Genomic DNA, 27,564 nt, shown 5'->3' on the forward strand with positions numbered 1-27,564 from the left:
ATCACCCCAGAGAAAAACGAGCACTTAACCCTTGTAATGCGAGGGCAGCCCCACTGCAAGGGTTAATTTTCCTAAAACGTGGACTTCTTCTTTAGTGATAATTTACACACCCAGTTCATTGCGTAATAATTTTTTGTGTGGCTGTAAGCAATAATACCAGCATGTTACTGAATGTAGATACAGGCAGAACAAGCCGTTGCAAGCCGCATTATAGATGGTAAACCGGACAGCTTGTATTCCATGTCCCGGGCAGGTTTGGGCAATGTGATCCGTCATGGAGATTAGTTTCAGATGTGTGTTGGGCCGGAATGCAGAAAAGTGAGCAATATTTGAGCTTTGGTATCATGAGCTTTTGGACAATGTGATCCGTCATGGAGATTATTTTATCAGATGTGTGTTGGGCCGGAATGCAGAAAAGTGAGCAATATTTGAGCTTTGGTATCATGTAGTAGACTTTGTCACCTGGCTGCAGTGCCGCGTTTGCTGATTGCACACTTTTATTAGAACACAGACCGGGTCCTCTGTATTGGAATATGTTTCATGTATTGCTAGTAAACTGGCCGGGCAGGTTTAACCAAGTTGTTGCTCAATCCGTGTGAAGAGAGAGAACAGTTACATAATAGGCTGTGACACAAGACCTTTATTAGGGAATAAACAAATCAAAGCTCTGTCTGTACTGTAAACATTATGACTAGATTGTAATACATTGATATGTAAACTCATTATCATCTATGACTGGGGTAGAAAACAAAACAAGACGCTGAGGAGCGCAACTACCAAGAGGTGTGTTTATAAACTAAATCTGGCGGTAGATGTACACCAGGTGCATAGGCTCACCCCTGTTCTAAGGTCACACTGCTGTGAAATGTAACAGGAATTGGAGGGATAAATGGGGATGCAAGTAGTTAATGTTCATTAGGTGAAGGAGATGTGGATTAAAAACATCGGGGTGCAGGCTCCTTGAAACAGAAATCAAAGTGGTGACAAAGGAATATCAGGAGTGCTACTACCCTGTAGGTGCTGATATCTATAGCAATGTAACGAAAGACTCACAGTTTGGAGTTCCCCTGGTTTCTGGGATGGATCCTGGCTCAAAGGGATGTCTCCAGTGGTGTAAGTGGCAGGTCCGGACAGAATGTGGAACCGCATGGCCACCCACGTACTCGACTGGCCGGGTCGAGCCGCGTCAGCCAAAGACGGAAGAAAAAGGGGGAGGAGCAACTGACGGCTGTGAGGCGCCGGGTGCCGTATGTCACCAGGCTTGATAAAGAGGTAACCCCTCGAAACGCGTAGCCATCATCTTACCGAGAGCCCTAAACCCATGTATAGCCCTCGATCACATCACATCGCATCACTTTTACGCACGGGAACTCTTACACCCCTGAGACAGGAGCCAGACAGTAACTGGTGACATACGGCGCCTCACAGCCGTCAGTTGCTCCTCCCCCTTTTTCTTCCGTCTTTGGCCGACGCGGCTCGACCCGGCCAGTCGAGTACGTGGGTGGCCATGCGGTTCCACATTCTGTCCGGACCTGCCACTTACACCACTGGAGACATCCCTTTGAGCCAGGATCCATCCCAGAAACCAGGGGAACTCCAAACTGTGAGTCTTTCGTTACATTGCTATAGATATCAGCACCTACAGGGTAGTAGCACTCCTGATATTCCTTTGTCACCACTTTGATTTCTGTTTCAAGAGCCTGCACCCCGATGTTTTTAATCCACATCTCCTTCACCTAATGAACATTAACTACTTGCATCCCCATTTATCCCTCCAATTCCTGTTACATTTCACAGCAGTGTGACCTTAGAACAGGGGTGAGCCTATGCACCTGGTGTACATCTACCGCCAGATTTAGTTTATAAACACACCTCTTGGTAGTTGCGCTCCTCAGCGTCTTGTTTTGTTTTTGTGGTTATAATATACAGGCTCCTCTCCCTGTAGTGAGGAGCTTTAGACACCATCCTATAGCAGCCACTAGATTGGAGTGTGTCCATCCCACAGAAGTGTGCCATATCCATTTTGTTTTTTATGACTGGGGTAGTGAATTCAAATTCAAGGTGGTCCGATGAATAAAATGTTAATTGAGCCGGGGTCCGAAACACAGTGAGGCCGTATCTGTACCAGGGTGCACCATTTAGGCTGCATTCACACCAGTAGCTGCACTTCAATGCAGACTGGACGTTCCTCAGTCTGCTCCCGCTCTCCATCCTGACACTATGTGCCGTGGTCCCGGGCTTCCCAGAGGAGCGGGGGACCAGACCCAAAAACCATAACGGAGGGTCACAATAGCAGGCTAGTACTATAATAGCTAAAGGTGAAATTCATAAATGGGGGTTGTTTTATTTATCAAAGGATTTGTAGCTTTGTCCATCCAGTTCTGATAATTACACAGCTCCACAACACAGCACAGCCCCATCTGGCAAGGTAGGAGACCGGATTTCTCTTTGCTGCAGTTCAGGAACACTTACATGTCTTGTCCCTTCCTACCGCCAGCCTGTGACTAGACAGTGAAAGGAGCAGCAGCAGCAGACTGAAGAGCTCATTTCTCTGTCACTTTGCTCTCTTCTCCTATTAGCATGCTCCTTGTTCTTCAGCACAACTAATTGGCTGCTTGTGCTGCTTCTCCCACTCCCAGTCTGAGGTCTGCTGTATGCAGGACTGCAAGAGGCTGATGCAACAACATATTCAGGGGTTTACACTACTTACGTTTTAAAAAACCAAAAACACTTAGAGGGGAATTTTTCAAAAGTGAAGCAGATAAAATCTGGAGCAGTTGCCCATGGTAACCAATCAGCTTCTCTCTTCAGTTTGCTCAGGTAGGATTTTGGAAATGAGACAGAGAAGCTGATTGGTTACAGAGCAAATCTGCTCCAGATTTTGTCTGCTTCAGTTTTGATAAATCCCCCCCCCCTCCTGCCTCCGCCACACCATGTGGCCGGGGGGCATGGCTGTGGTGCAATTGCCTTCAATGCACCATCAAACCCCCCCCCCCCCCCCCCCAATGTTTTATTAATAAATACAGAGCTACATTGATTTGTACCTTTTTATATCTGTTTGGAGTTCAGCTTTAATCCCTTAGAATTACAAAGGGTGTATGTCTATAAGCACATCTGTCATGCGGGAAATTTAGGGGGTGTGTTTTTAAGACAAATCATATTTCCTTATCGGCATATTTGTTCTGTGTTGGTGACACAAAATGTTTTTTTTGCAATGTTAGATGTACAGATGAATGCTCTTGGATACAGAAAGTCGCCTTCAGAATGAATGATTAGGATACTTGTATGTACCAGTTGCTTTATGATGGAAAGACCTGAACTTGCCCCCCTGGGAAGGAAACAATCACCTTTGTTTATCTAATCACTAAAGCGGACCTTTGCCCCTTGTACTAAAAATCACAGCAGCATACAGCTCATTATCTTGCATTCATTAGTTAAACTTGTTTTTCATGTACTTACAAATAGAGTTCATCTACTTCCTGGTCCAGTTTTGGCACAAATAAAGATCATCTTCTTCCTGGTCCGGTTCTGGCACAAATAGAGGTCATCTTCTTCCTGGTCCAGGTTTGGCACAAATAGAGGTCATCTTCTTCGTGGTCCAGTTCTGGCACAATAGAGGTCATCTTCCTGGTCCAGTTTTGGCACAAATAGAGTTCATCTACTTCCTGGTCCAGTTCTGGGATAGATAGAGTTCATCTTCTTCCTGGTCCAGTTCTGGCACAATATAGGTCATCTTCTTCCTGGTCCAGTTTTGGCACAAATAGAGTTCATCTACTTCCTGGTCCAGTTCTAGCACAAATAGCGTTCTTCTTCTGCCTGGTCCAGTTCTTGCACAAATAGAGTTCATCTACTTCCTGGTCCAGTTCTGGCACAAATAGAGTTCATCTACTTCCTGGTCCAGTTCTGGCACAAATAGAGTTCATCTACTTCTTGGTCCAGTTCTGGCACAAATTATGTAATTGTGCCCAAGCGTTGCATCCTGGGAAGGTTACATCAGCAGACCATTGCTGGTAAATCTCATCTGTAATCTCACAGGATCTCAGGGAAAGGCATTTTCCTCCCCTGAGATGATGTGCATGGTCACATGTCCTAGTCACATGTGCCAGAGATCCAGGAAGTAAAGGGAGAGCTAGTAACCTGCCCTTAGTTAACTTGCCACTGTCAGAAGACTGGGGAAGAAAAGAGAAGGTATGCAAAGAATACAAAGCCGGCAATTATCTAGAAGTATGTGTTTGTTGATTGATTGTCATCACTAAACAATTCTAAAGGTGTGTTTGTTATTTTAAAGATGTGGGTAAAGGTCAACTTTAACTGAGCTAAACAAGTGGTAGTTGATGTCCAGCTGCATAGCAAACACTGACCCCTAGTTGCTAGTATAAAAAGTGCAGAAACAAAACCCCAAATAAGGTAGTAAATACTCGGTGAGTTAAATTTTCTTTGGTATGGCCTGTATGTAATAAACTGTAAAAGACAAAGAACACTTGTTCACCCTGCGTATGAACTAGGAATGCACCAAAACATGGTATGGTGGGCAAAATGCCAATACTACCAAAACAGCTAAAAATGCAGTGCATCCCTATATTCTCTCCTCACCACTGGGCGCTGGTCTGTCCCGACCACCCCCACCCCCCTATCCCTGCTGCTCTCCCCCGCCTGTGTCAGCAGAGGCCGTGGGGGATCGGAGGGGGACACAGAGCTGATCCAGCTGCAAGCACCCCGCAGTGTGACAGGCCTCCTGTGACAGGCGGAGCAGTCAGGATGGAGAGTGGAGCACAAACACACAGCGATCAGTACTCATTGCTAAGTGTTTGTAAAGAACTGAGGACATAGTAAGCTTACTTTGTCCCCAGCTATGAATGAACAGGAAGTGCTCTACATCACTTCCTGTTCATTCATGATTTTGGACATAGTAACTGATACTTCCTCCTCAATTTATGAATGCACAGGAACAGCATAGAGGAATCCTGTTCATTCAGGACAGGGGCTGCAGAAATAGAAATTGAGGACTCTGTGTCCTCTATTTCTTCTGTTTTTAAAAGGGAAATATCAGGGGTCTGTTTGGATCCCTAGTATTTCCCTAGAGCCCCCCAAAAAACTAATAAAATAATTTAAAAATGTTAATAGGGTTGTATATATAAAAAAAAAAAAAAAAAGCAATTTTCAGTTTTGGTTTCGGCCTGACAAATGTATTTCATTTCGGTGCATCCCTAGTATGAACTATGATCTAAACTACCCTGTGTCCACTCCCCATCTATCGTTATGTTTACATCCTGCGGCTGTAATCCTCCTCACCACTGGCTGTGCCTGTGCGCTGGGTCCTCCTTCTATGGGGGCATCTCTAGACTTGAATAGGGGGTGGGGGTAGTTATATCGTGGGATCTAGTCACGATAGACAAGTGCGCTTTGTCTGACTGTTGTATTCTGTTTTTCATAGGTTATTGCATATGATTGCTGTTTCTACAATGCAAAAGGAGGGTCCAAGGGTCCGTTCACACCACAACACACATGTGCAGCACACGTGTTGAGTCATGGTGTGTTAGGCAGCTGTTTCAAAATAAATGGGCATCAACGCATGGAAAAATAGTTGCTGCTTACATGGTATCGCAGTGCATTGCAGGGAACACCAACCATGAGCATTATGAAGGTGCTGTGGGTGCCATTCCCAATAAATTGCACCGCAGTGCACCAAAACACATGGGGTGTGTTTGGGAATATATCTCCTACATTACAAAAGGGGTTCCCAAATGACTAAGGGAGTGGGATGGATTAATGTACGAAACCTGTGTGTAAAACCAGCTGAAGCCCAGAGCAGTTGGATTGTGTTTTTCTTATGCATCCCAGGGCACAATGTTCTGCCTTGACTGGGGTGTGCCTTTAACCCTTTCGCTGCCAAGCCCTCCGGAACATTTTTCAAATCGGCTGGCCAAGCCATTTTTGAATTTTCTGCAATTTTTTCAAGCACTTTTGTAGGTCCGTATGCCATACGTCCTTGGCAGCGAAAGGGTTAAGGCAAAATTGAATTTTGGGGATTTTTGTATAGATATTTTGGAGGCAAAATAAAGGTTTCTGAGTTTAGAAAAAAAAAAGAGTGTGCTGAAAGTTTATGGAAAGGAAGACATTTTCTATACAAACGTATACTAAACTTACTTCAATCTCTTGTCTCTCTGCAGGATATGCCACTGATTGGGCAAAATGTGAGGAAATTCAGCTACAGCTGGGACATCATCGTATTACTACTTATGGATGGTTTCTTATTCCACCTACAAAGTGTCACAGCATACGCCCTTATGGGGAAGATCTCTCCAGTAACGTTCAGGTATTATTTTATTTATTACAGGTATTTATATAGCGCCAACAATTTACGCAGCGCTTTACATACAGAACATTCACATCAGTCCCCGCCCTCAAGGAGCTTACAATCTAAGGTCTCTATCTCGCATGCATACATAGAGGGCCAACTTGGAGAGGAGCCAATTAACCTTCCAGCATGTCTTTGGAGTGTGGGAGGAATGCAAAATACCCAGAGCAAACCCACACAGACACAGGGAGAACATGCAAACTTCTTGCAGAGAGCGTCCTGACCGGGATTCGAACCGGGATCCCCCAGTGCTGCAAGGCAGACATGCTATCTGATAAGCCACTGTGCTTCCCAATTCCCAATGGATATGTGCCCATTGTTTCTTCTACAATGCAACACTTTCACAGAAGGAGGAGATGGGGGAGACTGTGAAAGACATTGCAGTATGCTAAGGGGAGCAGAAAGTAGGTCAAGGACTAGACAGTATGCAGTTTGTGCATTCTGAACTAGCGCTTTCTTTAGTGACAAAGGTGTACAAAGGAGGCAGTCTGTCCAATCCAGGAGCCAGCAGGATTTTTTTGAGGAGCCAGCTCCATTGTCAACAACTAGAGAAAACCTCATTAAGAAAATACAAATTATTAGGCTTTTTTTTTTCCTTTCATATCTCTATAGGTTGAACTCGATGGACATGTGTTTTTTTTCAACCTGACTAATTATGTAAATTTAGGGGCCAGCTGTCTTTTTTTTGTTCCATAAACTTTAATAATAAAAAAAAAACACAGCAAAAGAGCATAGCAGTCAAGGTAGAGCTGGCCAGAACATCAGAGCCGTAACACTCAGTACAATATACTATACAAATAAATACTTTGCAGAATTACAAGAACCCCGCAGTAGGTATATGCAGGGGTGCCCATGAAGGCATAAAACCCCAAAAGGGGGATAACAGAGCATATACCTTGGGCTGTCCTCAGGCTACTACACAATATGGTGCACGTGGACAAAAGAGAGAAAGAGAAAAAGCTAACGGTGAAGAGCAGAGGAGGAGGAGGAAAGTGAAAAGGCCAGAAAAGAGGAAAAAAGAGAAAGGGAAAGGCTCATGCAAAGAGTAGCATCCTAGGAAAGCGCCAGCTGTAATTTTTGGGAAGCAATGGCTACCGTGCTTGTCCAGCCGTAATGTGTGTAGAACACTCAGTAAATCAAATGTCCTTATTCTGCCATAACTTTGTTCTAGTAAAAGTTTAAAGCTAAACTTCAGGCAGATATAATGACACAATTAATGTAGCTTTGTATTAGTGAATACATTGTTAAATGTATGCTTTATAAGTATATCAGCATCTCACAATCCCCCTACAGCAGTTCTCAGACCAGGGAAAAACAGCACAAGTAAGCCAGTCAGTTGTGCTGTAGTGCTCGTGTGCTAACAAGGATCAGGCGGAAAGGAGGAAAGGACAGAGAGTTGAGGTCATTGATGTTCTGCTTCACCATTCATTGTCTAGTCACAAGTAGTGATGAGCCTATGCTTTGTGTAAACCCAGTTTGCTCAGTTCACCCAATCCCACTCAGAACTGTGACTCCACGCTCTCCTCCGAAGTGCATTCCCCATCCCCCAGTTACATATAACAAAGGGGCAGGGAATGGCCCCGCCGAAGCTGCTACCACAAATTGGACCAGAAGGGAAGCGTGGCGGTCACAGTTTTGAGCAAGGTCATCAATAGTCACAAGCTGGGCAAGGGACACGATCGGTAAGGGTTGCTTAAAGTATATCTAAAGACCAGACTTTTTTTTTGTTTCTTTTCATTTTGGATATAGCAGGGGAGGGTTAAAACTAGGGATACTGATACCGATTTTTTTTGGTATCAAGTACGGGCACTGATATATTTTTTCTCAATTCTCACCAATACTGAGTACGGGTGCCATGTGTCCCGATTATCAGGAAGTCGGGTGGCAAAACATGACCCGTCGCTCGGGTTCCTGATTGCCCCTGAGGCCGGTGTTGTAGAGAAAGAAGAGCTGCTTCAGAGGCTGACTGGCTTCCTGACCAATCAGGCTGTCGGGCGGCGAGTCATGATGTGCCGGCCGACTTCCTGATTGGTTAGGATACAAGGCTGCCTACCAACAAGCCAATTCCTAGCCAATCAGGAAGCCGGGCGGCACATCATGACCCGCTTCCTGATTGGCTAAGAAGTCAGCTTCACTTGTTCCTAGGCAGCTTGGCTTCCTGACCAATCAAGAAGCCTGGAGGCAGGTCATTACGTGCCGCCCGGCTTCCTGAGTGGTTAGGAAGCCAGGCTGCTTAGCCAGGCTGCTTAGATTGGAAAGGAAGCCGGCTCCATGCTCCCTTGGCACTGCCAGTCAGAGGGAGATCTCCCTCTGACCAGAAGTTCTAGTATCAGAGGTGAGTATCAGAGCATTTGGGCGAGTACGAGAACTTGCCCAAATACTTAGTAACGGCACCGTTGTCTTAAAACCACTATCCGCCTTTTATTTTGCCACCTGTGTCTCGTTAGGGAAATTACCCTTCACTTCCTGTCCTGTAGACACAACAGGAATTGAGAGTATGTTTTTCCAACGGGAGGAAAATCCCATCTTAGACAGTTGTCACAGGAACAAGTGTCCCCGTTGGAAGATCTCCCCATGAATGAAATTCCTGTGGGTGGCAACACAAAATGTTGCCTTTCCCTTTGCTTTTATTCTCGGTGATGCTGGTGATCAGTACTATCAGAGAGTAAATCTGCCTAATGGGACACAGACAGCAATACAAACCTGACCGGGCTTCTTACCCCTCACTGCTCTACCTAAATTGTAAAAAAAAAAAAAAGTTTTTCCTTTAGTTATGCTTTAACTGCAGCCAAGAAAATTTGGGTGTCCTGCCCTGCCAGACAAGGCTGTGTAAATCCCATCACTGGATGGACAGCAATATACATGAAACAGCTCCCATATGTGTATTTGATCTGTTTATTTCGCTGTGTGTCTGGAGTGAAGAATTGTGTGATTTGTTTGACTCATCTCTTACTTTCTTGTAATTTCAGTGTCGCCAGCACTGTGAAACACGCACTTTCTATCTGGCTCAGTATTATTGTGTTCGGTAATAGGATTACCAGCCTTTCAGCCATTGGGACTGTCCTGGTGATAATCGGCGTCATGCTCTACAACAAGGCTAGACAGCACCAACGAGAAACCATCCGCCTGATGACTGTGCTAGCTAACTCGGAGGATGCCGAGCCACTCATGGGACAAGAGCAGAAATCTCATGGAAAGTAGAAAAGGATAAAACATAGTTACTGCCCCTGAAATGAAGGAGGCTGACTGCTCTCTACTCTCCTTGTGTTACTGGGCTACTTGACATGACCACGTCCATCAGCCGTCCACGAGTGAAGTATTTTTGTTTTAAGACTTGAAAATAGGGGACCATAACATCTCGAATTGAAGCAGGAATGGTCAGGTTAAAGTGCACTTTTGGAGCCAGACACATGTAATTGGCCATTTTTTTCACTGAGCTCTCCACACCTGACAGTTACTGGGCTCATTTGCTGCTTGCCTTTTCACTGATACAGTTTAAAACATTCACGGGGAGAGAAAAGGAGAACCGGTGCCAAGAGATTACAGCCTGCGAAGAGCAGGAATGAGGTATTCTGGGATCAGGTTACATGCAGTCTGTTCATTTTCAGTTCATCTCCCCTTGACTGCAGTAGAAAAAAAAATGCTTGCAAGGAGACGGGTAGTGAAGGAGAGCATTCCCAATGCTTAGGATTTTAAGTCGATTTTGTCAGGGTGAAATGAAGCCCCAACTCTTATATCAATCCCTACCTATTTCATGCTATACCTACATAGCACATTACCACTTGTACTTTTAAGGGGCAGTGCGCAGGCCATTTCCTAGCCAGAGCTTTGAGCCCAAGGGCTAAGCATGAAGGGTAACATTTGTGTATAGGTGTGCTTGCTTTTAACCCCTACCTCCAATACCACAAGTGGTCTGAGAGCCTAATTGCCACGCTTGAGCACTGTCCCATGGGACGGTGCAGGGGTGAGTTCTTTATCTTGGTGCAAGAATCAACCAGATCGACTAGGCGCTTACCCAGGGCTTTTTCATTTTGATCTGCTGTGCGAATGGGGTAGAAGACAAAAGGTGAATATATTTTGCGGGGGGAGGGAGTAGGGCAGTTGAGTGAATCTATTGCCCCGCATAGACAAAGCTCACATTCACTATAAGCAAATATAGAATATTAATTCCTTAAACAGAAACTGGAAGGTCTAAAGACTGTTAGACACCAACTAACCAACTAAACCATCAGAGATGTTTGAGATTTCTTAGGATCCTAATTCTTTTGAACAAGCCTTTTGAACAAGCCTTCTTTTGAACAAAACTTTAAAGAAGAACTGCTGACAGAGTAGAGCTTAGCCCTTGCAATGGGGCTACCACCGCTAAGTTTTGGTCTAGGGTCTAAAATAACAAAGATATACTCGCCCAAACTTCGATCCCATCTGGTTGCTAGAACAGTCCCTGCAGCCTCTCTCCCCCACTTCTCTGGCGGTCTAAGGATCACTGAATCATCACATTTAATACACTGTATTAGACGTGAGCACGGTGGGGGACATTCCATCATCGGAGAGGCTGCAGGGGATTGGTCTGGCAGCCAGACGGGACTGAAGTTCGGGGGAGTACATCTTTGATATTTTAGACCCTCGATAAAACAAGCACTTAACCCTTGCAGTGTGGGGGTAGCCCCACTGCAAGAGTTAGGTTTTATTCTGCCCAGAGTTCTTCTTTAGCAGTTTTTTTTTACATAAGGCTGTCTTTACTTGCCTCACAGAGCTGCTTTTTGGACTCCCTGAAGATTGTTTGTACCATAGGTGGTGCCCCCGGCCTGGAATTTATAGATATTATCTGAGCTTGTTTGTCAGATTATAGATTTAAAAAAAAATAGGTAAAGGTAAGTTGGTGTTTAAGTGTAGACCATACAGACAGATGTATGAAGACCTAGTAGCCTAGGACCGGCCACTATTATTTATTCAGTAAGGCTGTCTTTAAAGTTTGGTAACCTACTGCAGCCTAGCACAATGCATATTTTCCTGCTGTGACTTCAGGAAAGCTCAATTTAATCTTTAGTTTAAATCGGCTAAATAAATTCTAGATTCTTCTGCAGATGAGGTGTTCATTGTATTATAGTTCATCTATCTTCTCTCTGAAGCAGCCACAGCCTGAGTAGAAAAAACTGTGTCCTGCCAGCAGCTGCAGAGTAGGACCCTTGCTCTCTGTGGGATAGCAGTGGTCTCATTGCAGAGGTCTGAAACCCCCCGCTTCCCCCCCATCCCAAACTAAGTCAGACTAGTTGCTTTGCAAAAAGCAGAGCTCATGCTCCCTGCTGATTGGAGAGTTCATGCTCTGACTCCGCAGGGTACGTGCCGGACCTCTTCAAAGAGATCACTGCTTGCCTGTTTAGAACAAAGCTCCAAGTTTGCAGCATGTTGGCAGGGAACAGGCTTTTCTACTCAGGCTGTGGCTGATTGTTTAAGGAAATAGACCTCAAGACTTGGCACAGCCTTGGTTTTATTGCACCAGGAATGTATTTAGCTCATTTAAACTTAGTTTAATTTGGCTTTAAGCTAAAATCTGTCTGGTTATTGGACTGCTGTACTGTACACATTGTTACTGTTTTTTTGCACAGTTTATTAAGGCCACCTTACAGCAGCAAATGCGAGTGCGGAAGCCATTGACGTAAGTAGGGACCCGTCCACATGCCAGCTAATGCAAGCTGGATTGCTAAGTGACCAATATATAGATAGGTTTGTATGTTTGCCATAACCACTGTATTTCACTGACCGGGCTGTAGTCCACCAAGTACTGTACTCAGAGGGACCCCAGCTAACCATAGGATTTCATTAATTTGTGGAATTCTCTTTTATAGGGCATATTATATCTAAAGTTGTTAAGAAGCATTTGTAATAGATTATGTCAGGAAAGTAAGTTTGGAATAAATAACTCTTGAGCAATGTGATAGAAGCACTTTCCATTTCTTGTGAAAATAATGTGTCAGTTGAGTCATTTGGGCAGATTCGTTATGGCTCTTCCAATCCAGCAGAAAAAGTGCTAGGTGATTCAATAATTTGCCCAACTCCTGTGTTTCGCAATGAAATCCTTTATATAAGGGGAAGAGGTTCTCATGGGCCTGTGATGTACTTAAAGGAGAACTATGAGGTGAGGGATTTCCACTCAACCTCATATTTAGAGCCTTCCTGTGACAAAGAAGCTGTCACAGGTCGCCTCTATCAATTGGAAAGTGAGCAGAAACATGCAGCGATCCGCTCACTTCCCAATCGTCTCCCTGCAGTGAGCAGTGACTGTCAGTCACCGTTCCTCGCAGAGATTCCCCCTTTCCAATCCTCCAGCGCTGAGTGGAGGAACGGACAGGGGAGAGGGGCGGGCACAGCTGGCTCTGCCTCTAGATAGGCAGAGCCAGCTATCACTCACGCAGCTGGATCTCGACAGTATTGTCGGGATCCGTCCTGGCTGCGGCGCTCTCAGTATATCGCGGGCTACTGAGCTTTGGGTCACGGGAGGAGGATAGTACATGTCCTCCCGTGACCCTAAAGAGAGCTATGGGGAAAAACACTTACCCCATAGTTGTCTTTAAATGCCCAGTGCCTGATTCTGTCTTCATACCCTTTTCTGAGTAGAAGTAAAGCCTTGCCACATGTATGAAAATTAGTCCAACTGCAGGAGACTCAAACCTTGCGCTGATTCCAGGGCTGTGAAGCTAAATGCATTCGCATTGCAGAAGCACGTTCTTCTCATTTATATACACGCAGATGGAAATGTGCAGCCTCCCTCCAGGACAGACATGAGCTTCTCCAAGACAACACAAAGTGCGCACAGAACATAGGACCACTCTGAATTTTTTGTTAGATCTACTTTTTTTTTTTGCACTTTTCAGATACCAAAATGCTTTCAATGGCATTTTTAATGGACCAAAAGAGTGCAAATAAGGAAACTTTATTGTTGGGGTATACATACACTTGACGTTAATCCCCTTTTTCAGTAACCACTAAGTGTAATAGATAGTTGAAGTCCCTGGCTCTACAGGTCTATCCGTATGACGTCACTGAATAATTGCCTGGGTTCAATCCCATACCATAGTGGTGGAGAAACCCCATCAGTCCTTCACGTAAAAATGTGCACTTAGAAGGCAGAAATCGTGTACATGGTATATCTATGGAAGCTATGACACCTATAGTCATACTATCGGAGCCTCCAAATCAAAGTAAATATAACAATTGCCTTAAAATCTATCATGCCATTTAGTTGCCTTTATTTAAAATACACTACCTGGATCTGTTCACTGGGAATGTATTCTTCCCGGGCTGCCATTCTTCACTGTTTTATAACCTTCATGGTTCTGGTAGCTGCAAAGTTACGAAACAAGATGACTCCTTTTGGCAGGTCTTGCTTGGGTGGCTCAACACAGACTACTTCAAAATGAACCTTTAATGACGGTATCTTGTTGATGGCAGTGTCATTTTCTCCTGTGGATTGTACAGAAATCTATCTATTTTTATGAACTGTGGTTAAAGCCTTTTGTAGAACACCTATTCCTAATCTGTGGTAGTGTTTACTGTGATGCTGCATTGAATTGTGAGAGAGCTATCGATTTTGCCTTGCAAGAGAGGGAAAGTAATTACTTGAATCCTAATAATGAATTGTTGTCCTTTGGTTATTGCTCCAGAAAGCCCATGAACTATAGGAAAGCTCCAACTAAAATAATCAGTTATTACAAAATGTGCATTATATACTGTTATGTGCACTAATTACTTCTCGGCAAGTTTCCTGCATGGGCTGGATTTGAGAGGGGAGAGTTGAGGGAGAAAATGGCAGAATTGTGTGCTTTCTCTCTTTTGCTTTTGACTTGCGTTGCCTGATTTCTGCTACATCTATTGACAATTCTCAGCTATGAATAACAGCAGACCACAATAGACAGAGCCAAATGATTAAAGTGGCACTAAATCCTAAAAATACATTCAAGTACCTTAACCAATGACAAAAATGTATCTTATTTGTAAATCACTCGGCTGTAGATCCTCCAATCATCTCTGAATTGGTGCTGACACTGTCCTTCCTTCTGGAGGGCGGCTACTTTTGTTCTCCATGGTCCCTGTGTGTGTTGTAAAGTAGTCAATGCTCCAAGCTCACTCCTGTGATGGACTACAATCTCAATACAAATTAGTAAACTAAACATGAGATTGTAGTCCATCACAGGAGCGAGCTTGGAGCGGTGACTACTATACAACACACACAGGAACCACGGGGAACAAAAGTATTCCCTCTCCAGAAGGAAGGACAGTGTCAGCACCAATTCAGAGATGATTGGAGGTTCTACAGCCGAGTGATACACAAATAAGACACATTTTTGTTCATAGGTACTTAAATGTATTTTTAAGATTTATCTGCTGAGTTTAGTGTCACTTTAACTAAAGAGAAGCCATATTTGAGATTGTCGGCTAGTTGTCATCGTCTTCTGTGGGTGAAGCCACTGTCCAGAAGTCTATTTTGTTAATTTTTGTTTCATCAAAGCGTTCACTGTAATAGACTGTAAAATGTGTTTTCTGTGGGTTACTATACTCAGCACATCAGCCATACATTCTATTACTTGTAAATAATTATACATTTTCCGTTTCACAGTAATGGAAAATAAGTTTTTACAGTTCTGCATTCTTTGTGTTTAGATGTCAGTATTGGAGACAGGCGGGGCTCAGCTCTGGTTCTTCATCAATCACCTTACATTCAATAATTAAACAAACATATTTCTCTTTTACTTTTACTTTTTTTTCCTCTTCCTGATCCCCTTTGACATTAGTGATGCAGCCTATGCCCAAACTTTGAATCCTGGGAAGGTTACATCACAGTGCATTGCTGGGTAATCTCACAAGATCTCAGGGAAAGGCATTTTCCTCCTGGAGATGTGCATGGTCACATGTGTCAGAGTTCCAGGAATTAAAGGGAGATGGATTCATCTGCTCTTAGTAAAAATGGACACTGTGAGAAGAGTGGGGAGCAAAAGAAAATTAAGGTATGCAAAAAATAAAAAGCCGGAAATGATCTATAAATATCTGTTTGTAGATGTCATTACTAGACATTTCTACAGGTGTCTTTGTTGTCATTTCAAAGATATGGGTAATGTTCCTCTTTAAGGCCATGCCACACTAACCAGCAAGAGAGTGACACCATAGGAGTTGATAAGTGGTCTTTATAGTGATGCTTTTGCCATGTGTAACATAGCCCTAAGCGAATAGCACTAATTATACACTTGTGCTTCTTTAAAGAGAGGTGAAAAACTTACATTGTTTGGTAGGAATGCACAGATACCAGTGCCAATACTTGGCATTTTCATGAGAACTACCAGGGTTGCAGCTGGGACCCGGCTCTGGTGCTCCACCTCTGTCTAGAAATCATTAGTCTGTATTGTTTTAGAAAAACTGTCACAAGACAATAAACAAAAATGGATCAGTACTTGTATCTGTGAGTACTTGGGCAAGTATCAGTACTTGTACTTGCAAAAATTGTATCGGTGCATCCCTTTATTTATATATAATCATACATTAAAACAGAGATGTACAAATCCCAGGAGCTCCGTGTGCTCCTTACAAATGACAGCTACCTCCTAACTTTTGAGTTTTTCTCTAGTCTAATCTTGGAGCTGGAAAAGTATCCGTACTTGTACTGAGTACAGTACTTGGTATCGGTGCATCCCTACTGTTTGGGCCATGTCACATGGACATTTCTGTCACTGGTGACACCTTGCCAGCAGATTCAGCTTGTAGGATGGACCTCCATTGCCCATAACACTGCTACTACTTAATAGCTGGCAAGGGAGTAGCAACTCGGCAACATAACGCTGGTTTGGGTAATGACGGAGAGGCTCCATAGGATCAGGTTCATTTGTCAAAAGCAGCAGGGACACTTGAGACATTTCCCATGGTGAGCCTTGAGAACCAGAGTTGAGCTGTGCTGTGGACCCTCGTAGCAATTTCAGAAGTAGTTATCATTACAAGGACTGTAAATGTCACTTTTTTTTTTTTTTTTATATGTTGGTTGCATTTTTCAGCCCAGTGTTAAAGCCAGTGTTGGATCTGCTATTAATTCCCATTGGCCTGGACCTGGTTCTGTACAGTTTTAGTGGAACCACTATGGATTATTTTACTGAAAGCAAAGTAACGTTATGATTCCTTTCAAAGACTAGGAGATTTTTGCAGATATTGATTAATGTCTTGCAGCATTCTCTTGTTTTGTTTTTACCTAACTTGTCTCTAGAAATGGGTGCATACCATCCATGGAAGGGGTTTTCTACTTTACCAGTAGACCTATGGAATCTACTGTTCATCCTCCTAAATGTGCCAAGTCCTGCAATTGCTTAGGGCTTCATGTTGTTACTTACCGTAACTTATTTTTTTTTTCAATATTTGTTTGTAATTTTGTGTTCAATCCTGACAATTTAGTAATAGAAACTGATCATGATGTTGGCTTACTGACAATTTCTGACCTCCTGTATGTTTGCAAATAAAATGGTTTAGGCTGGAGTTCTCCTTCAATTGTCTGTCATGTGTTTGTTAAACCTACTCTTATCACTGCTTTAAAGCTTTGACAACCAATCACAAAATGTTATTTTACAGATGACGCGTAGAGATGACTCTTGGAGTAATACATGAACCCTTTCCAAAAGACGACTTACTTGTAAGAAGCAGGAGTAGGGCTTTGCTTTTTGTAATTGATCTAAAGAGCCAAAGGTGGACCAAGTACAGTACAATTTAGTTGTCATGTAAAGTTTTTAAGCATAATTCAATTCTGCTATAAGGAAACCTGTACTAAACTAACAGAGGTTTTGACCACTCACAAATCATCAGTCATGTTCGCTTATTGCCATAGTAATAAAGAATTACGTTAATTTTGCAAGTAATCAAATATTTCTGTTCTGCCAATAAAATGACCATTTTTCCCTTTCAGCGATACCATCCAGTAATTCACCAGTCCACCCAAAATTAACCCAGCAAGTTGAATAATCCACCATCTTGCTTCTCTCATGGGCGCCACTAAAGAAATGTGCCCACTGTAACTGTAACTCTAAGGCTATATTCATATCTGCACTTTAGATGCGATTTGGTATTGCTGCGTCGGAAGTTTGCAATTTCCTGCAGCAGGGATCCCAAATCTGCCATCTACAATCAGCAGCTGTCACCCGTAGTCAATGATCGCGGTGACAGCGGAAGAATGCCGGCACACCGCCATGTAATCGTATGTGATACGATTACATGTGGTTAGGAATCAATCACTATCCCTAGATGCACAATTGATGCGTTGCGGGATAGTGATTGCTTCCTAACTGCATGTAATCATATCACATGTGGTGTGCCAGCGTTCTGTCGCTTTCGAATGCGCCCACTGTTACCCCATCATTAACTTGAATGGGCGACCTTGGGTGGGACACCAGCTTCCATAAACTATTACAGCATAATCCACTGTGTGACCAGCTTTTCTTCTGCTTGTATGGGCTCATACTGGAGCGAGGATGTGCTCCCAGCGGCAAGCACCCGGTTCATTCCCTCTCTGAGCCGTGGAGGAGCAGTGTTTCCTTAGTGGGTGACCGCTACCGCTTGTAAGCAACAGATTTGGGATTCCTGCTGCAGGAATACCATATCGCACATAAAGTGTAGATGTGAATGTAGAAAGTCTTTGTTGTTAAGGTCAAAGGTACAGTACACTACTTTTTTTGTTATTTGTATCTGCTAAATTATGTGGACGCAACAGGAAGAGTGTGACACCTGTTAGTCCACTTTTATAAGTCTTTTGTTTGGGAGGTCAGAGTAAAGACTTATGTCCCTTATTTCCCTCTATCGAGACTTGGTCATAGACAGCAGTAAAAGCAAACAAAGCTCTTGATTTGCAGCATCAATGCCATTGCCGGGTTGTTTTGGTATTACTAGGGGACTATAAGTGGACCAGGCAGTTAGAGGTGCTTGATATTGTTTAGTGACATTTATAGTATGGGCCCATTCACCACATAGCAACAAAAAGCCCAAAAGAACCATGTGTGTACCACTGCTGGTGTTGGGTGAGGATCATAGTGGTTCCCAGAGCTGGTTCGGGTCTTGTGTGGATGGACAGATCTATCCCCATTGCCCTCGTCCTCTGGAGAAATATCTACCTGTCTGTGAGCATACTAAGAATATGAGACACTAATGGGTTCACCTCAAAGTGAAATCTGTTTTTGGGTGGACTTGGTTTTTAAGTTCTCTTCTCTTTTCCATATTCCGGTGTACAGTTCTGGTTTTAATATATTTTATTTATGTAAGACATTGGAGAAGATATACACATGTGGAACGTTGTCTTTAAAATATAGTTTTATGTTAAATTTCACTTATCTACTTCTTACATCTGCTTGTCGAGGTCTGTGGGCCTCACTGTTGTTTAAGTTGCCTTGTACAAATAAATGTGACTATTGTTATATTTAATGCATTTTGGTTATTTTTTTTTTTTTTTTTAAGCCCACAAATTAAAATATTTATAATGCTCAAAGCTCGAAGGATCCCTCTCTTCAAACAGGGCTGATCTCAACAAAATTGACATGACCTACCCCATGAAATATTTTAAAGCTGAAGCTTAGTTTGCTTATATTTTGCCTTTTCTGATTTCTTCCTCCCTCTTCACCTCCATGTAGGGTTGCCACCTGTCCCGGATTCAATTGGACAGTCTGGGTTTTGAGTCCTGCATGTGCTGTTTCCGGGTTTCAGACTAGCTGAAACTCAGACACAGCACATACAGGACTCAAAACCCGGACTGTCCAATTGAATCCGGGACAGGTGGCAACCCTACCTCCATGCTAGTAAACCTTTCAAATAAAACCTTTCTGTTCTCATTGCATACCTCATTTTAGACCCTTGGTTCTCAACTGGTGGGTCGTGACCCTGTGTTAAGTGGGTTGCCGCGTGCCTTCCACTGTGCTAGGTGAGAGACTTCTCAGCCTCCCCCTAGCACAGCAATGTCAGTTCTCAACACCAAGCAGCCATTCAAAATATGCTGCCCAGTGCCGAGTGTCAACTTGAGGTGGGGCGGGCTGGGGGGTATTGCCGCGAGGGAGCTCCATCCAAACGTGCATCGTTTACAGCTCCCTCAGGTGCCTGGACCGGACTGACGTCACATTCTGGCTCCCGACACCTCTACAGGGCATGCAAGGGAGCTGTACAAGCGATGCACATATGGAGGGAGCTCCGTCACAGCACAGCAGCCCACACTGGACCCCAGGCTGAGGATCCACTCGGGGCCCGTTCACACTAGTACAGTTCTGTCATCGAGCAATCCTGTTCCATTAACACACTGTACCACGCAATCACACCTACTATGTGTTCTGGTGCGTTGCATTGCCATTCATCCCCATCTCCCACCCACAGTTCAATCGCCCCCACACCGGAACATGCGGTATTGCAGTGCGACTTAATGACCAAGTACAAATGTGGGTCCTGAGATTACACAGGTTGAGAATAACTGCTTTAGACCTAGCAATCTCATCACTGGGTCTCTTTCTCTATGCAAAGCAGGCAGATCATGGCTGGTGGGAGGGGCCAGCAGGGTGTTGTGCATAGCTTCCTGAAAACATTACAGCACCTGCCTCAGTACAGCTCTGAAGAAATCTGAGCCAGGATGCAAGCGGTGAGCTGGCTCTAGGAATTATGGAAATATCAAAATGTCTTCATGGGTGTGTGTCATTCTGGAGAAGTGGGCATGCTTAGGCAGGCTTCATGTGCATACAGACTAGCCCTGGTAATGCCCACATTTGATGCTCCACTTCCATGACTAAATGAACTGAAGTCCAATGAATAAAAGGGGCGGGCCAGGGACAGTAAGGCTGGAGAGGAATAGAGCTACATGATACTAGATGTCCTCCAGTCAGGAAATGACACAAGCTCTATCTGACTTGCTGCAGGTTCTAATGCACATTGTGAGAAGCTCCCAGTGTGCAGTGAAATCAGAGGAAGCTAGAAATCAGGGGGCAGCTTGTACAACAGTGCAAGACTGAAGGTAAGGCCGGAGTTCACCTTTAATTCTCATGGGTCAGTCAATGTCTCCTATGATACACCTTACAGTTATTGTACATGGGCTTCATATTAAGAAAAAAGGAAGAGGACTCGGCCCCAGTAACTGATGAGGCGCTGACATTGCCCGGAGGGCCCTTCTTGGACCTGGGCCCTGTGGTTTCTAGTTATGCCTCTGGGTGAGGGGATTGCTAGGGGGGCCACCATTTCATTCAGCAAAACTGAACGCTCAAAGTCGAGACTATTCTCAGTGGGAGGGGGGCAGTAGCCCCTATCTTCATTTTGATTGCCCATCTGCCTGACATCATGTGTCCAGGTTTCAGCTGCCATGAAACCCGGAATGTGGCAACCCTAGGGATGGCAGCAGATAAGTTGATCTCTGGGGACAGACGCGTCCAGTGTGTGCGCGCTGGGGATTGCGGACTCTTGCTGGACAAATTTCTGGGTCTCTGCTAAGGATGATGATCTGGATAATGACTACAGCGCTACTTGTACTGACTGAGTGGCTGGCTTTTCAGAGGAGGTGACACCATAATGACAGGCAGTCATTTTGGTGTCACCTGGTGTGGGCCGCACCCCCACTCCCCTCTATCCAAAACTACAAAAAATAGGTTTTGGCTATAAATACACTTTACCAATAAAGCAAAGTGTGCTTTAAATTCAACAGTATTTCAAAACATAAGCTGGTCTGTGAAGAAACCAGACTGCCATGTGCCACTGGCTTGTGCATTTTCATCCATAGCAAGGGCTGCACGCTGCTCGCCGCCGACAGTTTGAATAAACTTTATTGTTCTATTACGAACAACAACTAGGAACTGCCTGACCATCGAACTGAGCCGCGCCGGAAGTGACGCGCGGTTTGTGAGCCGGGAGGCTTCCCTGTACGCAGCTGGAACGCTGTGACCGGAGCTAGGCGGGCTGGGAGGAAATCGTTCTTATAAGAGGGGTAAGTTGTGTTTTAGAAGCTATGTAAACCGGGTCTTTACATTGGCCTTATCCGTGTGGAAGGCGGGCGAGGGGGGTTTGCTACACCACGTGACCGGTGTTTAGGAGGGGGCGCTCCCGCCATAGACCGCTCAGGCTGTCTCCTCCTCAGCCGTGTGTGGTGTCGGTCCATAGCGGCAAACGTACCGTTGGGTGACGAAGAAGGTTCATATTCTTTGTATACCTGAAACTGTATTGCGGTGTTTCTGGTTAGCACAGACCGGAAATAACTATAAATGGCTTCCAGATCTCATAATCACTACTACCGACCTGAGCCACGTCAGGGTGGATTCCCTCAGCTCCAGAGGCCCAACCTGTGACCCTTTAGCGCTTATTGGGCCCTGTGTTTTGGATCTCAGGCCAATGAAGGAAAAAAATATCTACAACAAATGTTTTTTAATTGTTTATTTAGACATTTTAAGAAGCACAAAGATACAATTAACAACATTGTTTAGACTGGGTTCTAGTAGCAGAAGGTTTGGGGTTTTTACACCAACATAATTTATGTGCTATCCAACCCTTTTCACGGCTTTGGTTTTTTTTTTTTAAAGTATTACATTTTATAATAGTAATGATCTCTAGCAGTCTCATGTAATATGTCCTCAGCCTCTAACATCGCCTATGTTTTCCCCATCTCCAGTAGTATGTCTCCAGTCTTTCCCCATCTCCAGTAGTATGTCTCCAGTCTTTGACCATCTCCAGTAGTATGTCTCCAGTCTTTGACCATCTCCAGTAGTATGTCTCCAGTCTTTGACCATCTCCAGTAGTATGTCTCCAGTCTTTGACCATCTCTTGTAGTCTTTCTTCAGCCTCTGACCGTCCCTTGTGGCATGTCCCCTCATTCTACCAAAACTAAAAACAATCACAGCCAATCCCTACAGCAGAGTCTTGCCGCCGATGCCTGCCAATCACACAGCAGCGCTGTAGATCTGAGTCACTGCCGGGATCTGTTACACTCTGGAAAAACGTTTTCAATACATCCGCACAGCAAGGCGATGCTGAACAGACGTGAGGTGCATCATGCAACAGATTTATTACAAGGTTGAGTAATTCCTCCCTTAGGGACTGGAAAGTCACACTGCAACGGAATAAAACCTGAACCCGACCACTTCTTAATCATGCGTCTGTTTGGGGTGAAGATCTGTCTTGTCTTCAGGAACAAACCTGTCACAGGCCTTGCAATTCTGTCCATGTTGACTGTCTGGGAATTCAGACGCACAACTCGTAATTACACTGTAAACCTGTAGCAGAGACTTTGCCAAGTCAGAAGTTGCCTGATTTGCATCTGTGTTTCTAATGTGCTTAATAAATGTCCCCTCTGGTATTCGGGGTTCTGTAATATGGCACTAGATTACTAATACTTGAATGCAAGTATGGCACAAAGTGGGCAGAAGGTCTGCAGCAAGTAGGCGCAAACTAGTTATGAGGTCCACAGCAAATATGTGCATACCAGGCGTAAGGGGCGCACCAAATAGTCGCAAACTGGGTATAAGGTCTACACCAACTGGGTATAAGGTCCACACCAAATAGGCACACTGGTGCAGAATATGATTGTTTCTGCAGGAGATAAATTGGCAAAGATCTGCACATAAGCAGTGGCCTCTGAGAATATGGACTTTGCATTGATTGCATGCACAAGACAAAGAATTGTGATTATTTCCAAGTGGTTAAGGCCCCTTTCATATGGGCGGTCTGATTGGGTCCGCCTGTCAGTTTTTCAGGCAGACCCTGTAGACCGGGTCCAGCAGTTTGTTCTTTCCTCCATTGCAGGATGGAGGGATATGGGTGTCACAGCATGCACGGATCCCCTTCTGATGAGCTTATGAGAAGGGAGCCTTAAAAGAGAACTATGGCCCAACTTTTTTTGACCATAGTTCTCTTTAGGGTCACAGGAGCACATTTACTTATGTCCTCATGTGAACCAAAACTCAGCATATAGCAGGCTATTGCCTGCTATATGGTGGCAGCACAGAGCCACGCTACATACAGCCAGGAAGGATCCTGACAATACTGTCGAGATCCACCCCGTTGGCTGATTGACAGCTGGCTCTGCCTGCCCCCTCCCCTGTCTGTTCCTCCAATCAGAGCTGGAGAAACGGGGTGGGGAGTGGTGACTGACAGTCACCACTCTGCAGGGAGAGGATCGAGAACTGAGCAATCAGGTATGATTGACAGCTGGCTCTGCCTCTAGAGCCAGCTGTGCTCGCCCCCTCCCCCAATCCATCACTCCAGTCAGCGCGGAAGGGGGGAGCTGTGATTGACAGGCACCACTCTCTGCAGGGAGAGAATCGCAAACTGGGCAATCAGCGGTATGTGATCGCTCAGTTCCAGCTTCAGTGTCACACCTCGGATCTATTTATGGGGAGGAGTGTATTTCAATCTCCCCATAATTCTCCTTTGAGTGCTGCATGGCTGGTTCCTATGACAGCTATCTATAGGAGAGTCAGCACCAAAGGCCTTGTAGCGTTGCAAGTGACGCATACAACTGAAACACTTTGCTTTCACAGTGTAGGTGTACTGTGCGTCCAGTGCTCAAAGACTCTGTTTCGAATTTCAATTAACAAGATTATAGGTGACACTTATCTGTGAGTAAAAGCAAAGAGAAGACACCTCTAAGGCTAAACTCTAGAATCTAGGCTGCTAAACTGCTAGAATAACTATCACCACTGACTTCAGAGTGTGGCTGTGTAATACCGTCCATGATCCATAGCTGGCACACAGAATGGGCTATCCACAACGGGCTGGTATAATAAATAGCAGCTTGTCTCCGCTCTGAACTAAGCTATGAGTATATCCAATCCAGAGTCCAGTTAGTCACTCCAGTCTGTTTCCTTTAAAGAACAACTTATCTTTTACCACCATGGGTGACAATCATCTACAAAAAGTATTAACCTCCATGCCACTCCTGAGTTCTTACAGCCCTGGCCGGTACAATACAGCCTTTGCAAAAAAAAAAAAAATGTCCTGGCCATGTCCAGCTCCTGCTTCATAAGCAGACTGTTGGCCCTTTCATTCCTATAGCTGGTCCATGCAAAATGGTGACCCCCCAGCCATTCAGAAGAGTAGGGCTCAGCAACAGGAATGAATGGGGCAAGCAGCACAAATTCAAAGCCGGCTGAGACTTTTCTGGCCCAGCTGCACAGTGAGGTAACTCAGGAGTGGGGCTAAAGGTATTTATTTTGGTAGGTTGGTGCCACTAGAGGGGGTGAGTTAAACATTTAAAGGACAGCTTACTAAAAGTGAAGATTTCCCTTTAAAGGGAAAACATTTTTTTGCTGTGGGCTGCAAAGGCACTTTTATTTCTTTAGGTTGCATTATTAAATTCAAACTTATGCATCTGATAGGACACATTCACTGTTTGGCCAAGAATTTTTGATTTGGCTCAGTCAATTTTTCCATCCGGCTCAGTTGATTTTGAAATCAACTTTTGCTGATCTGGGTGGCTCTGACATGTCCACCCACGACTCGAATGTCGGGAGTTTCCTGCTGATTCGAGCCATGTACGGCTAGTTTAAAATCAATGATTTTCTAAAGTGTTCTTCTTTCCTGTTATCTTTGCTTTGTGTTTATTCTGAGGCATCTCGGGTATCAAATTTGTAATGCGATGCATGCTTTTGTCTTTTCAAAAAAATATATATTCAGAGCAAAAGCTTACCACATTCTTTTGTTTTGCAGACTGATCTACTCCAAATGGGGGATGAAAAAGACAGCTGGAAGGTAAAAACACTGGATGAGATTTTGCAAGAAAAAAAGAGGCGGAAAGAACAAGAAGAGAAAGCAGATTCTAAACATAGAAATGTAAGCCTTTTGCCCTGTGCTTCATAAATCAGATCTGAATGATGTCAAAGTATGACAACAACCTCTATCAGGGCTGGGCAGCTTCCACAAGCCATATAGCGCATGTAGTTTTAAACTACAGCTTGCAAATAAATAGCAATTCCTTTCACCCACTTTCCCGCTGTGCTGAATTGTTTCAGTACTAACTTAAAGCCCAGTTGAACCCTAGACTGAAACTTTCTGATTCAGTATAACGGTAAGTGAGCAGTCTTACCGGTCATATAGGTAGTACAGAAGTCCACAACCATAGTGAAATAACTCGCCTCCACCAATGTGGCTTTCCTCTCCACTGTAGTACAGCACGCCTCTAGTCTGTCAGAGCTACAGCCCTCTACTCCAAGATCACACTCCTTGCTAATTGGAGGGCTCTAGCTCTAAATTGCAGCAGGGGGAGGAGGTGTGTTGAACCACAGCGGAAGAGGGTAGCTGCATTATAGCAGGGGAGATTTGTCCTATGGCTGTGGGCTTACACACTGCTGTGGTTACTCAGAAGACCATTGTGCCCTAACTGGAAGGGCAATATTCAATTGAATCTGAAGTTCTCAGGGCATATGAAATAGGATGCAGTGCTAGGTCCAAAAGGAATAATCCCAAGGGGGTTAAGGGACTCGGCTACATTTGAGTCTTGAGCAGGCTATGTGCTCTTAGTGGAAATTCTAGTTTTGATCGATAGTATAGGTTCTGATCATTCTGAAGTTTGTGAGGAAAGGTCTATTTATACATACGTATACGCTTGTAATTTCTTTCTTATCATCCATTGGTTAGGCTGATGACCGAGATTCCAAGAGAGATTCCTTGGAGGAAGGAGAGCTGAGAGATCAGAAGATGGAGATCACTATTCGGAATTCACCTTACAGACGAGAGGACTCGATGGAAGACAGGTGTGTCTTTCTTTGCCATTATCCATGTTAATTAAAGGAGAACCCAAATTCAGGACTAAATACATATCTCAGCCATACGCTGTTGTAAAGGTTTCAGCAATTAAAATATTTCTTTAAATATGTTTTTCCAGAGGCGAGGAGGATGATTCACTTGCTATTAAACCACCACAACAAGTTTCCCGGAAAGAAAAATCCCACCACAGAAAGGATGAGAAGAGGAAAGAGAAGCGCCGACACCGCAGCCACTCTGCCGAAGGAGCTGGAGGTACGTTATAGTTTGGTTACTTGCTGATTTTCTGGGGTGTAGGTGCTTAATATATCTATAGCCAAAATTTTCTGCTTTAGTTTTGGACGGAGTAAGGAAGGGTTAAAATGTGTCAGTTTTTTACTGTGTGTGACTCATTGGGGAGATTTCCCCTCATATCCTGTTCTGGAGAATCAACAGGAAGTCTTCCTCTTGATAAAGAGGAATCCCCTCTAAGGCTGTCATACCAACAAGTTCCCCCCCAAGGTTTCCCTGTCTTTTTTCCTGTGGTTACTCTGAACAGGTGCCCCTATTTGAAGGTTCCCCTGTCCTTTTTCCTGTGGCAACTCTAAAATTTTGTGTCTGCCATAACTTTCTGTACTGGAAACAATGGTCACCAGGACAAATAAAGAGGTGGTGTCTAGCCAGTGGGACACAAACAGCAATATAAACTTGGGTTGCAATACTTCACTAGTCCATCCACAACTAAAAAAAAGTTTTGGATACATACATCTTTACTTTTAAGAAAATAGTTTTAAGGCTTAACATAGAACTTTCTTCTTAAAGTGTATTTTCACTTTTGCAGCCAAATTGGGATAATACCTTCTTTATATTCCTCATATGTTTCCTTTTACATAGCAGAAAAATAGTTGCTTACATTTTCTCAAAAACTGAAGTTCCATTCTCTGTCATTTCAGGGAGGGGGCCTGAGGGAGATGAGGATCAGTTGTAAACTAGATTTGAACACTGTCTTAACAAAAGGCTAAATAATTAGAAGCCCAGCTTCTGCTTTGTATGGTAATCAGGGGAGTTGACATCCTGCTTTAAAGCAATAAAAAAAAGTATTTGATTCATGCCCGAGTTTGCAGAAAATGTGTGTGTAGCAGATGAATGTGTGCTCGCTGGTATTATATAGAGACCGATACAGTTATGTCATTTGTCATTGAAAAGGAAAATATGGTCGGGTGAAGGAGAAGGACAGAGAGCATGAGAGGCGGAAAAGACACCGGGAAGAACAAGATAAAGTACGCCGTGATCGGGAGAGGCAGAAGAGAAGAGAGCTGGCCAGAGAGCATTCCAGAAGAGAAAGGTAAGAGAGACTGGACTGTTGTGTGGGGCAAAGCAGATTATATGAAAATGTATGCCAGGGCATAAAGGAAGGCCAAAGACATGAAGTATTGTAAGGGGAATTCTCTTAGACAACAGTTTGGCTAGATGAACATTATTTTTTTTTTTCTTTTAAG

At 44.1% G+C, this 27,564-nt stretch overlaps 2 protein-coding genes across 4 annotated transcripts in view; both read left to right on the forward strand.

Moving 5' to 3' along the window:
- The window catches only part of LOC108797107 (solute carrier family 35 member E2-like), a 29,745-nt gene extending 19,975 nt beyond the window's left edge, over nucleotides 1–9,770 (forward strand). The window contains exons 7-8 of the mRNA XM_018568677.1: nucleotides 6,171–6,316; nucleotides 9,328–9,770. Of these exons, the coding sequence (XP_018424179.1) occupies nucleotides 6,171–6,316; nucleotides 9,328–9,559 (378 nt within the window). The 3' untranslated portion in view covers nucleotides 9,560–9,770. The remainder of the gene's footprint in view (nucleotides 1–6,170; nucleotides 6,317–9,327) is intronic.
- Nucleotides 9,771–21,212: 11,442 nt separating this feature from the next.
- Nucleotides 21,213–27,564, forward strand: part of LOC108797109 (cyclin-dependent kinase 11B) — a 40,691-nt gene continuing 34,339 nt past the window's right edge. For 2 of the 3 annotated variants that reach the window (XM_018568679.1, XM_018568681.1), the window contains exons 1-5: nucleotides 21,213–21,320; nucleotides 25,034–25,156; nucleotides 25,961–26,076; nucleotides 26,208–26,341; nucleotides 27,272–27,410. In XM_018568679.1, the coding sequence (XP_018424181.1) occupies nucleotides 25,049–25,156; nucleotides 25,961–26,076; nucleotides 26,208–26,341; nucleotides 27,272–27,410 (497 nt within the window). In that variant the 5' untranslated portion in view covers nucleotides 21,213–21,320; nucleotides 25,034–25,048. The remainder of the gene's footprint in view (nucleotides 21,321–25,033; nucleotides 25,157–25,960; nucleotides 26,077–26,207; nucleotides 26,342–27,271; nucleotides 27,411–27,564) is intronic. The other variant, XM_018568680.1, reaches the window with a different exon arrangement.

This window comes from Nanorana parkeri, unplaced genomic scaffold, assembly GCF_000935625.1.
Source record: "Nanorana parkeri isolate BGI_ZX_2015 unplaced genomic scaffold, ASM93562v1 scaffold1226, whole genome shotgun sequence".
Lineage (NCBI taxonomy): Eukaryota > Metazoa > Chordata > Amphibia > Anura > Dicroglossidae > Nanorana > Nanorana parkeri.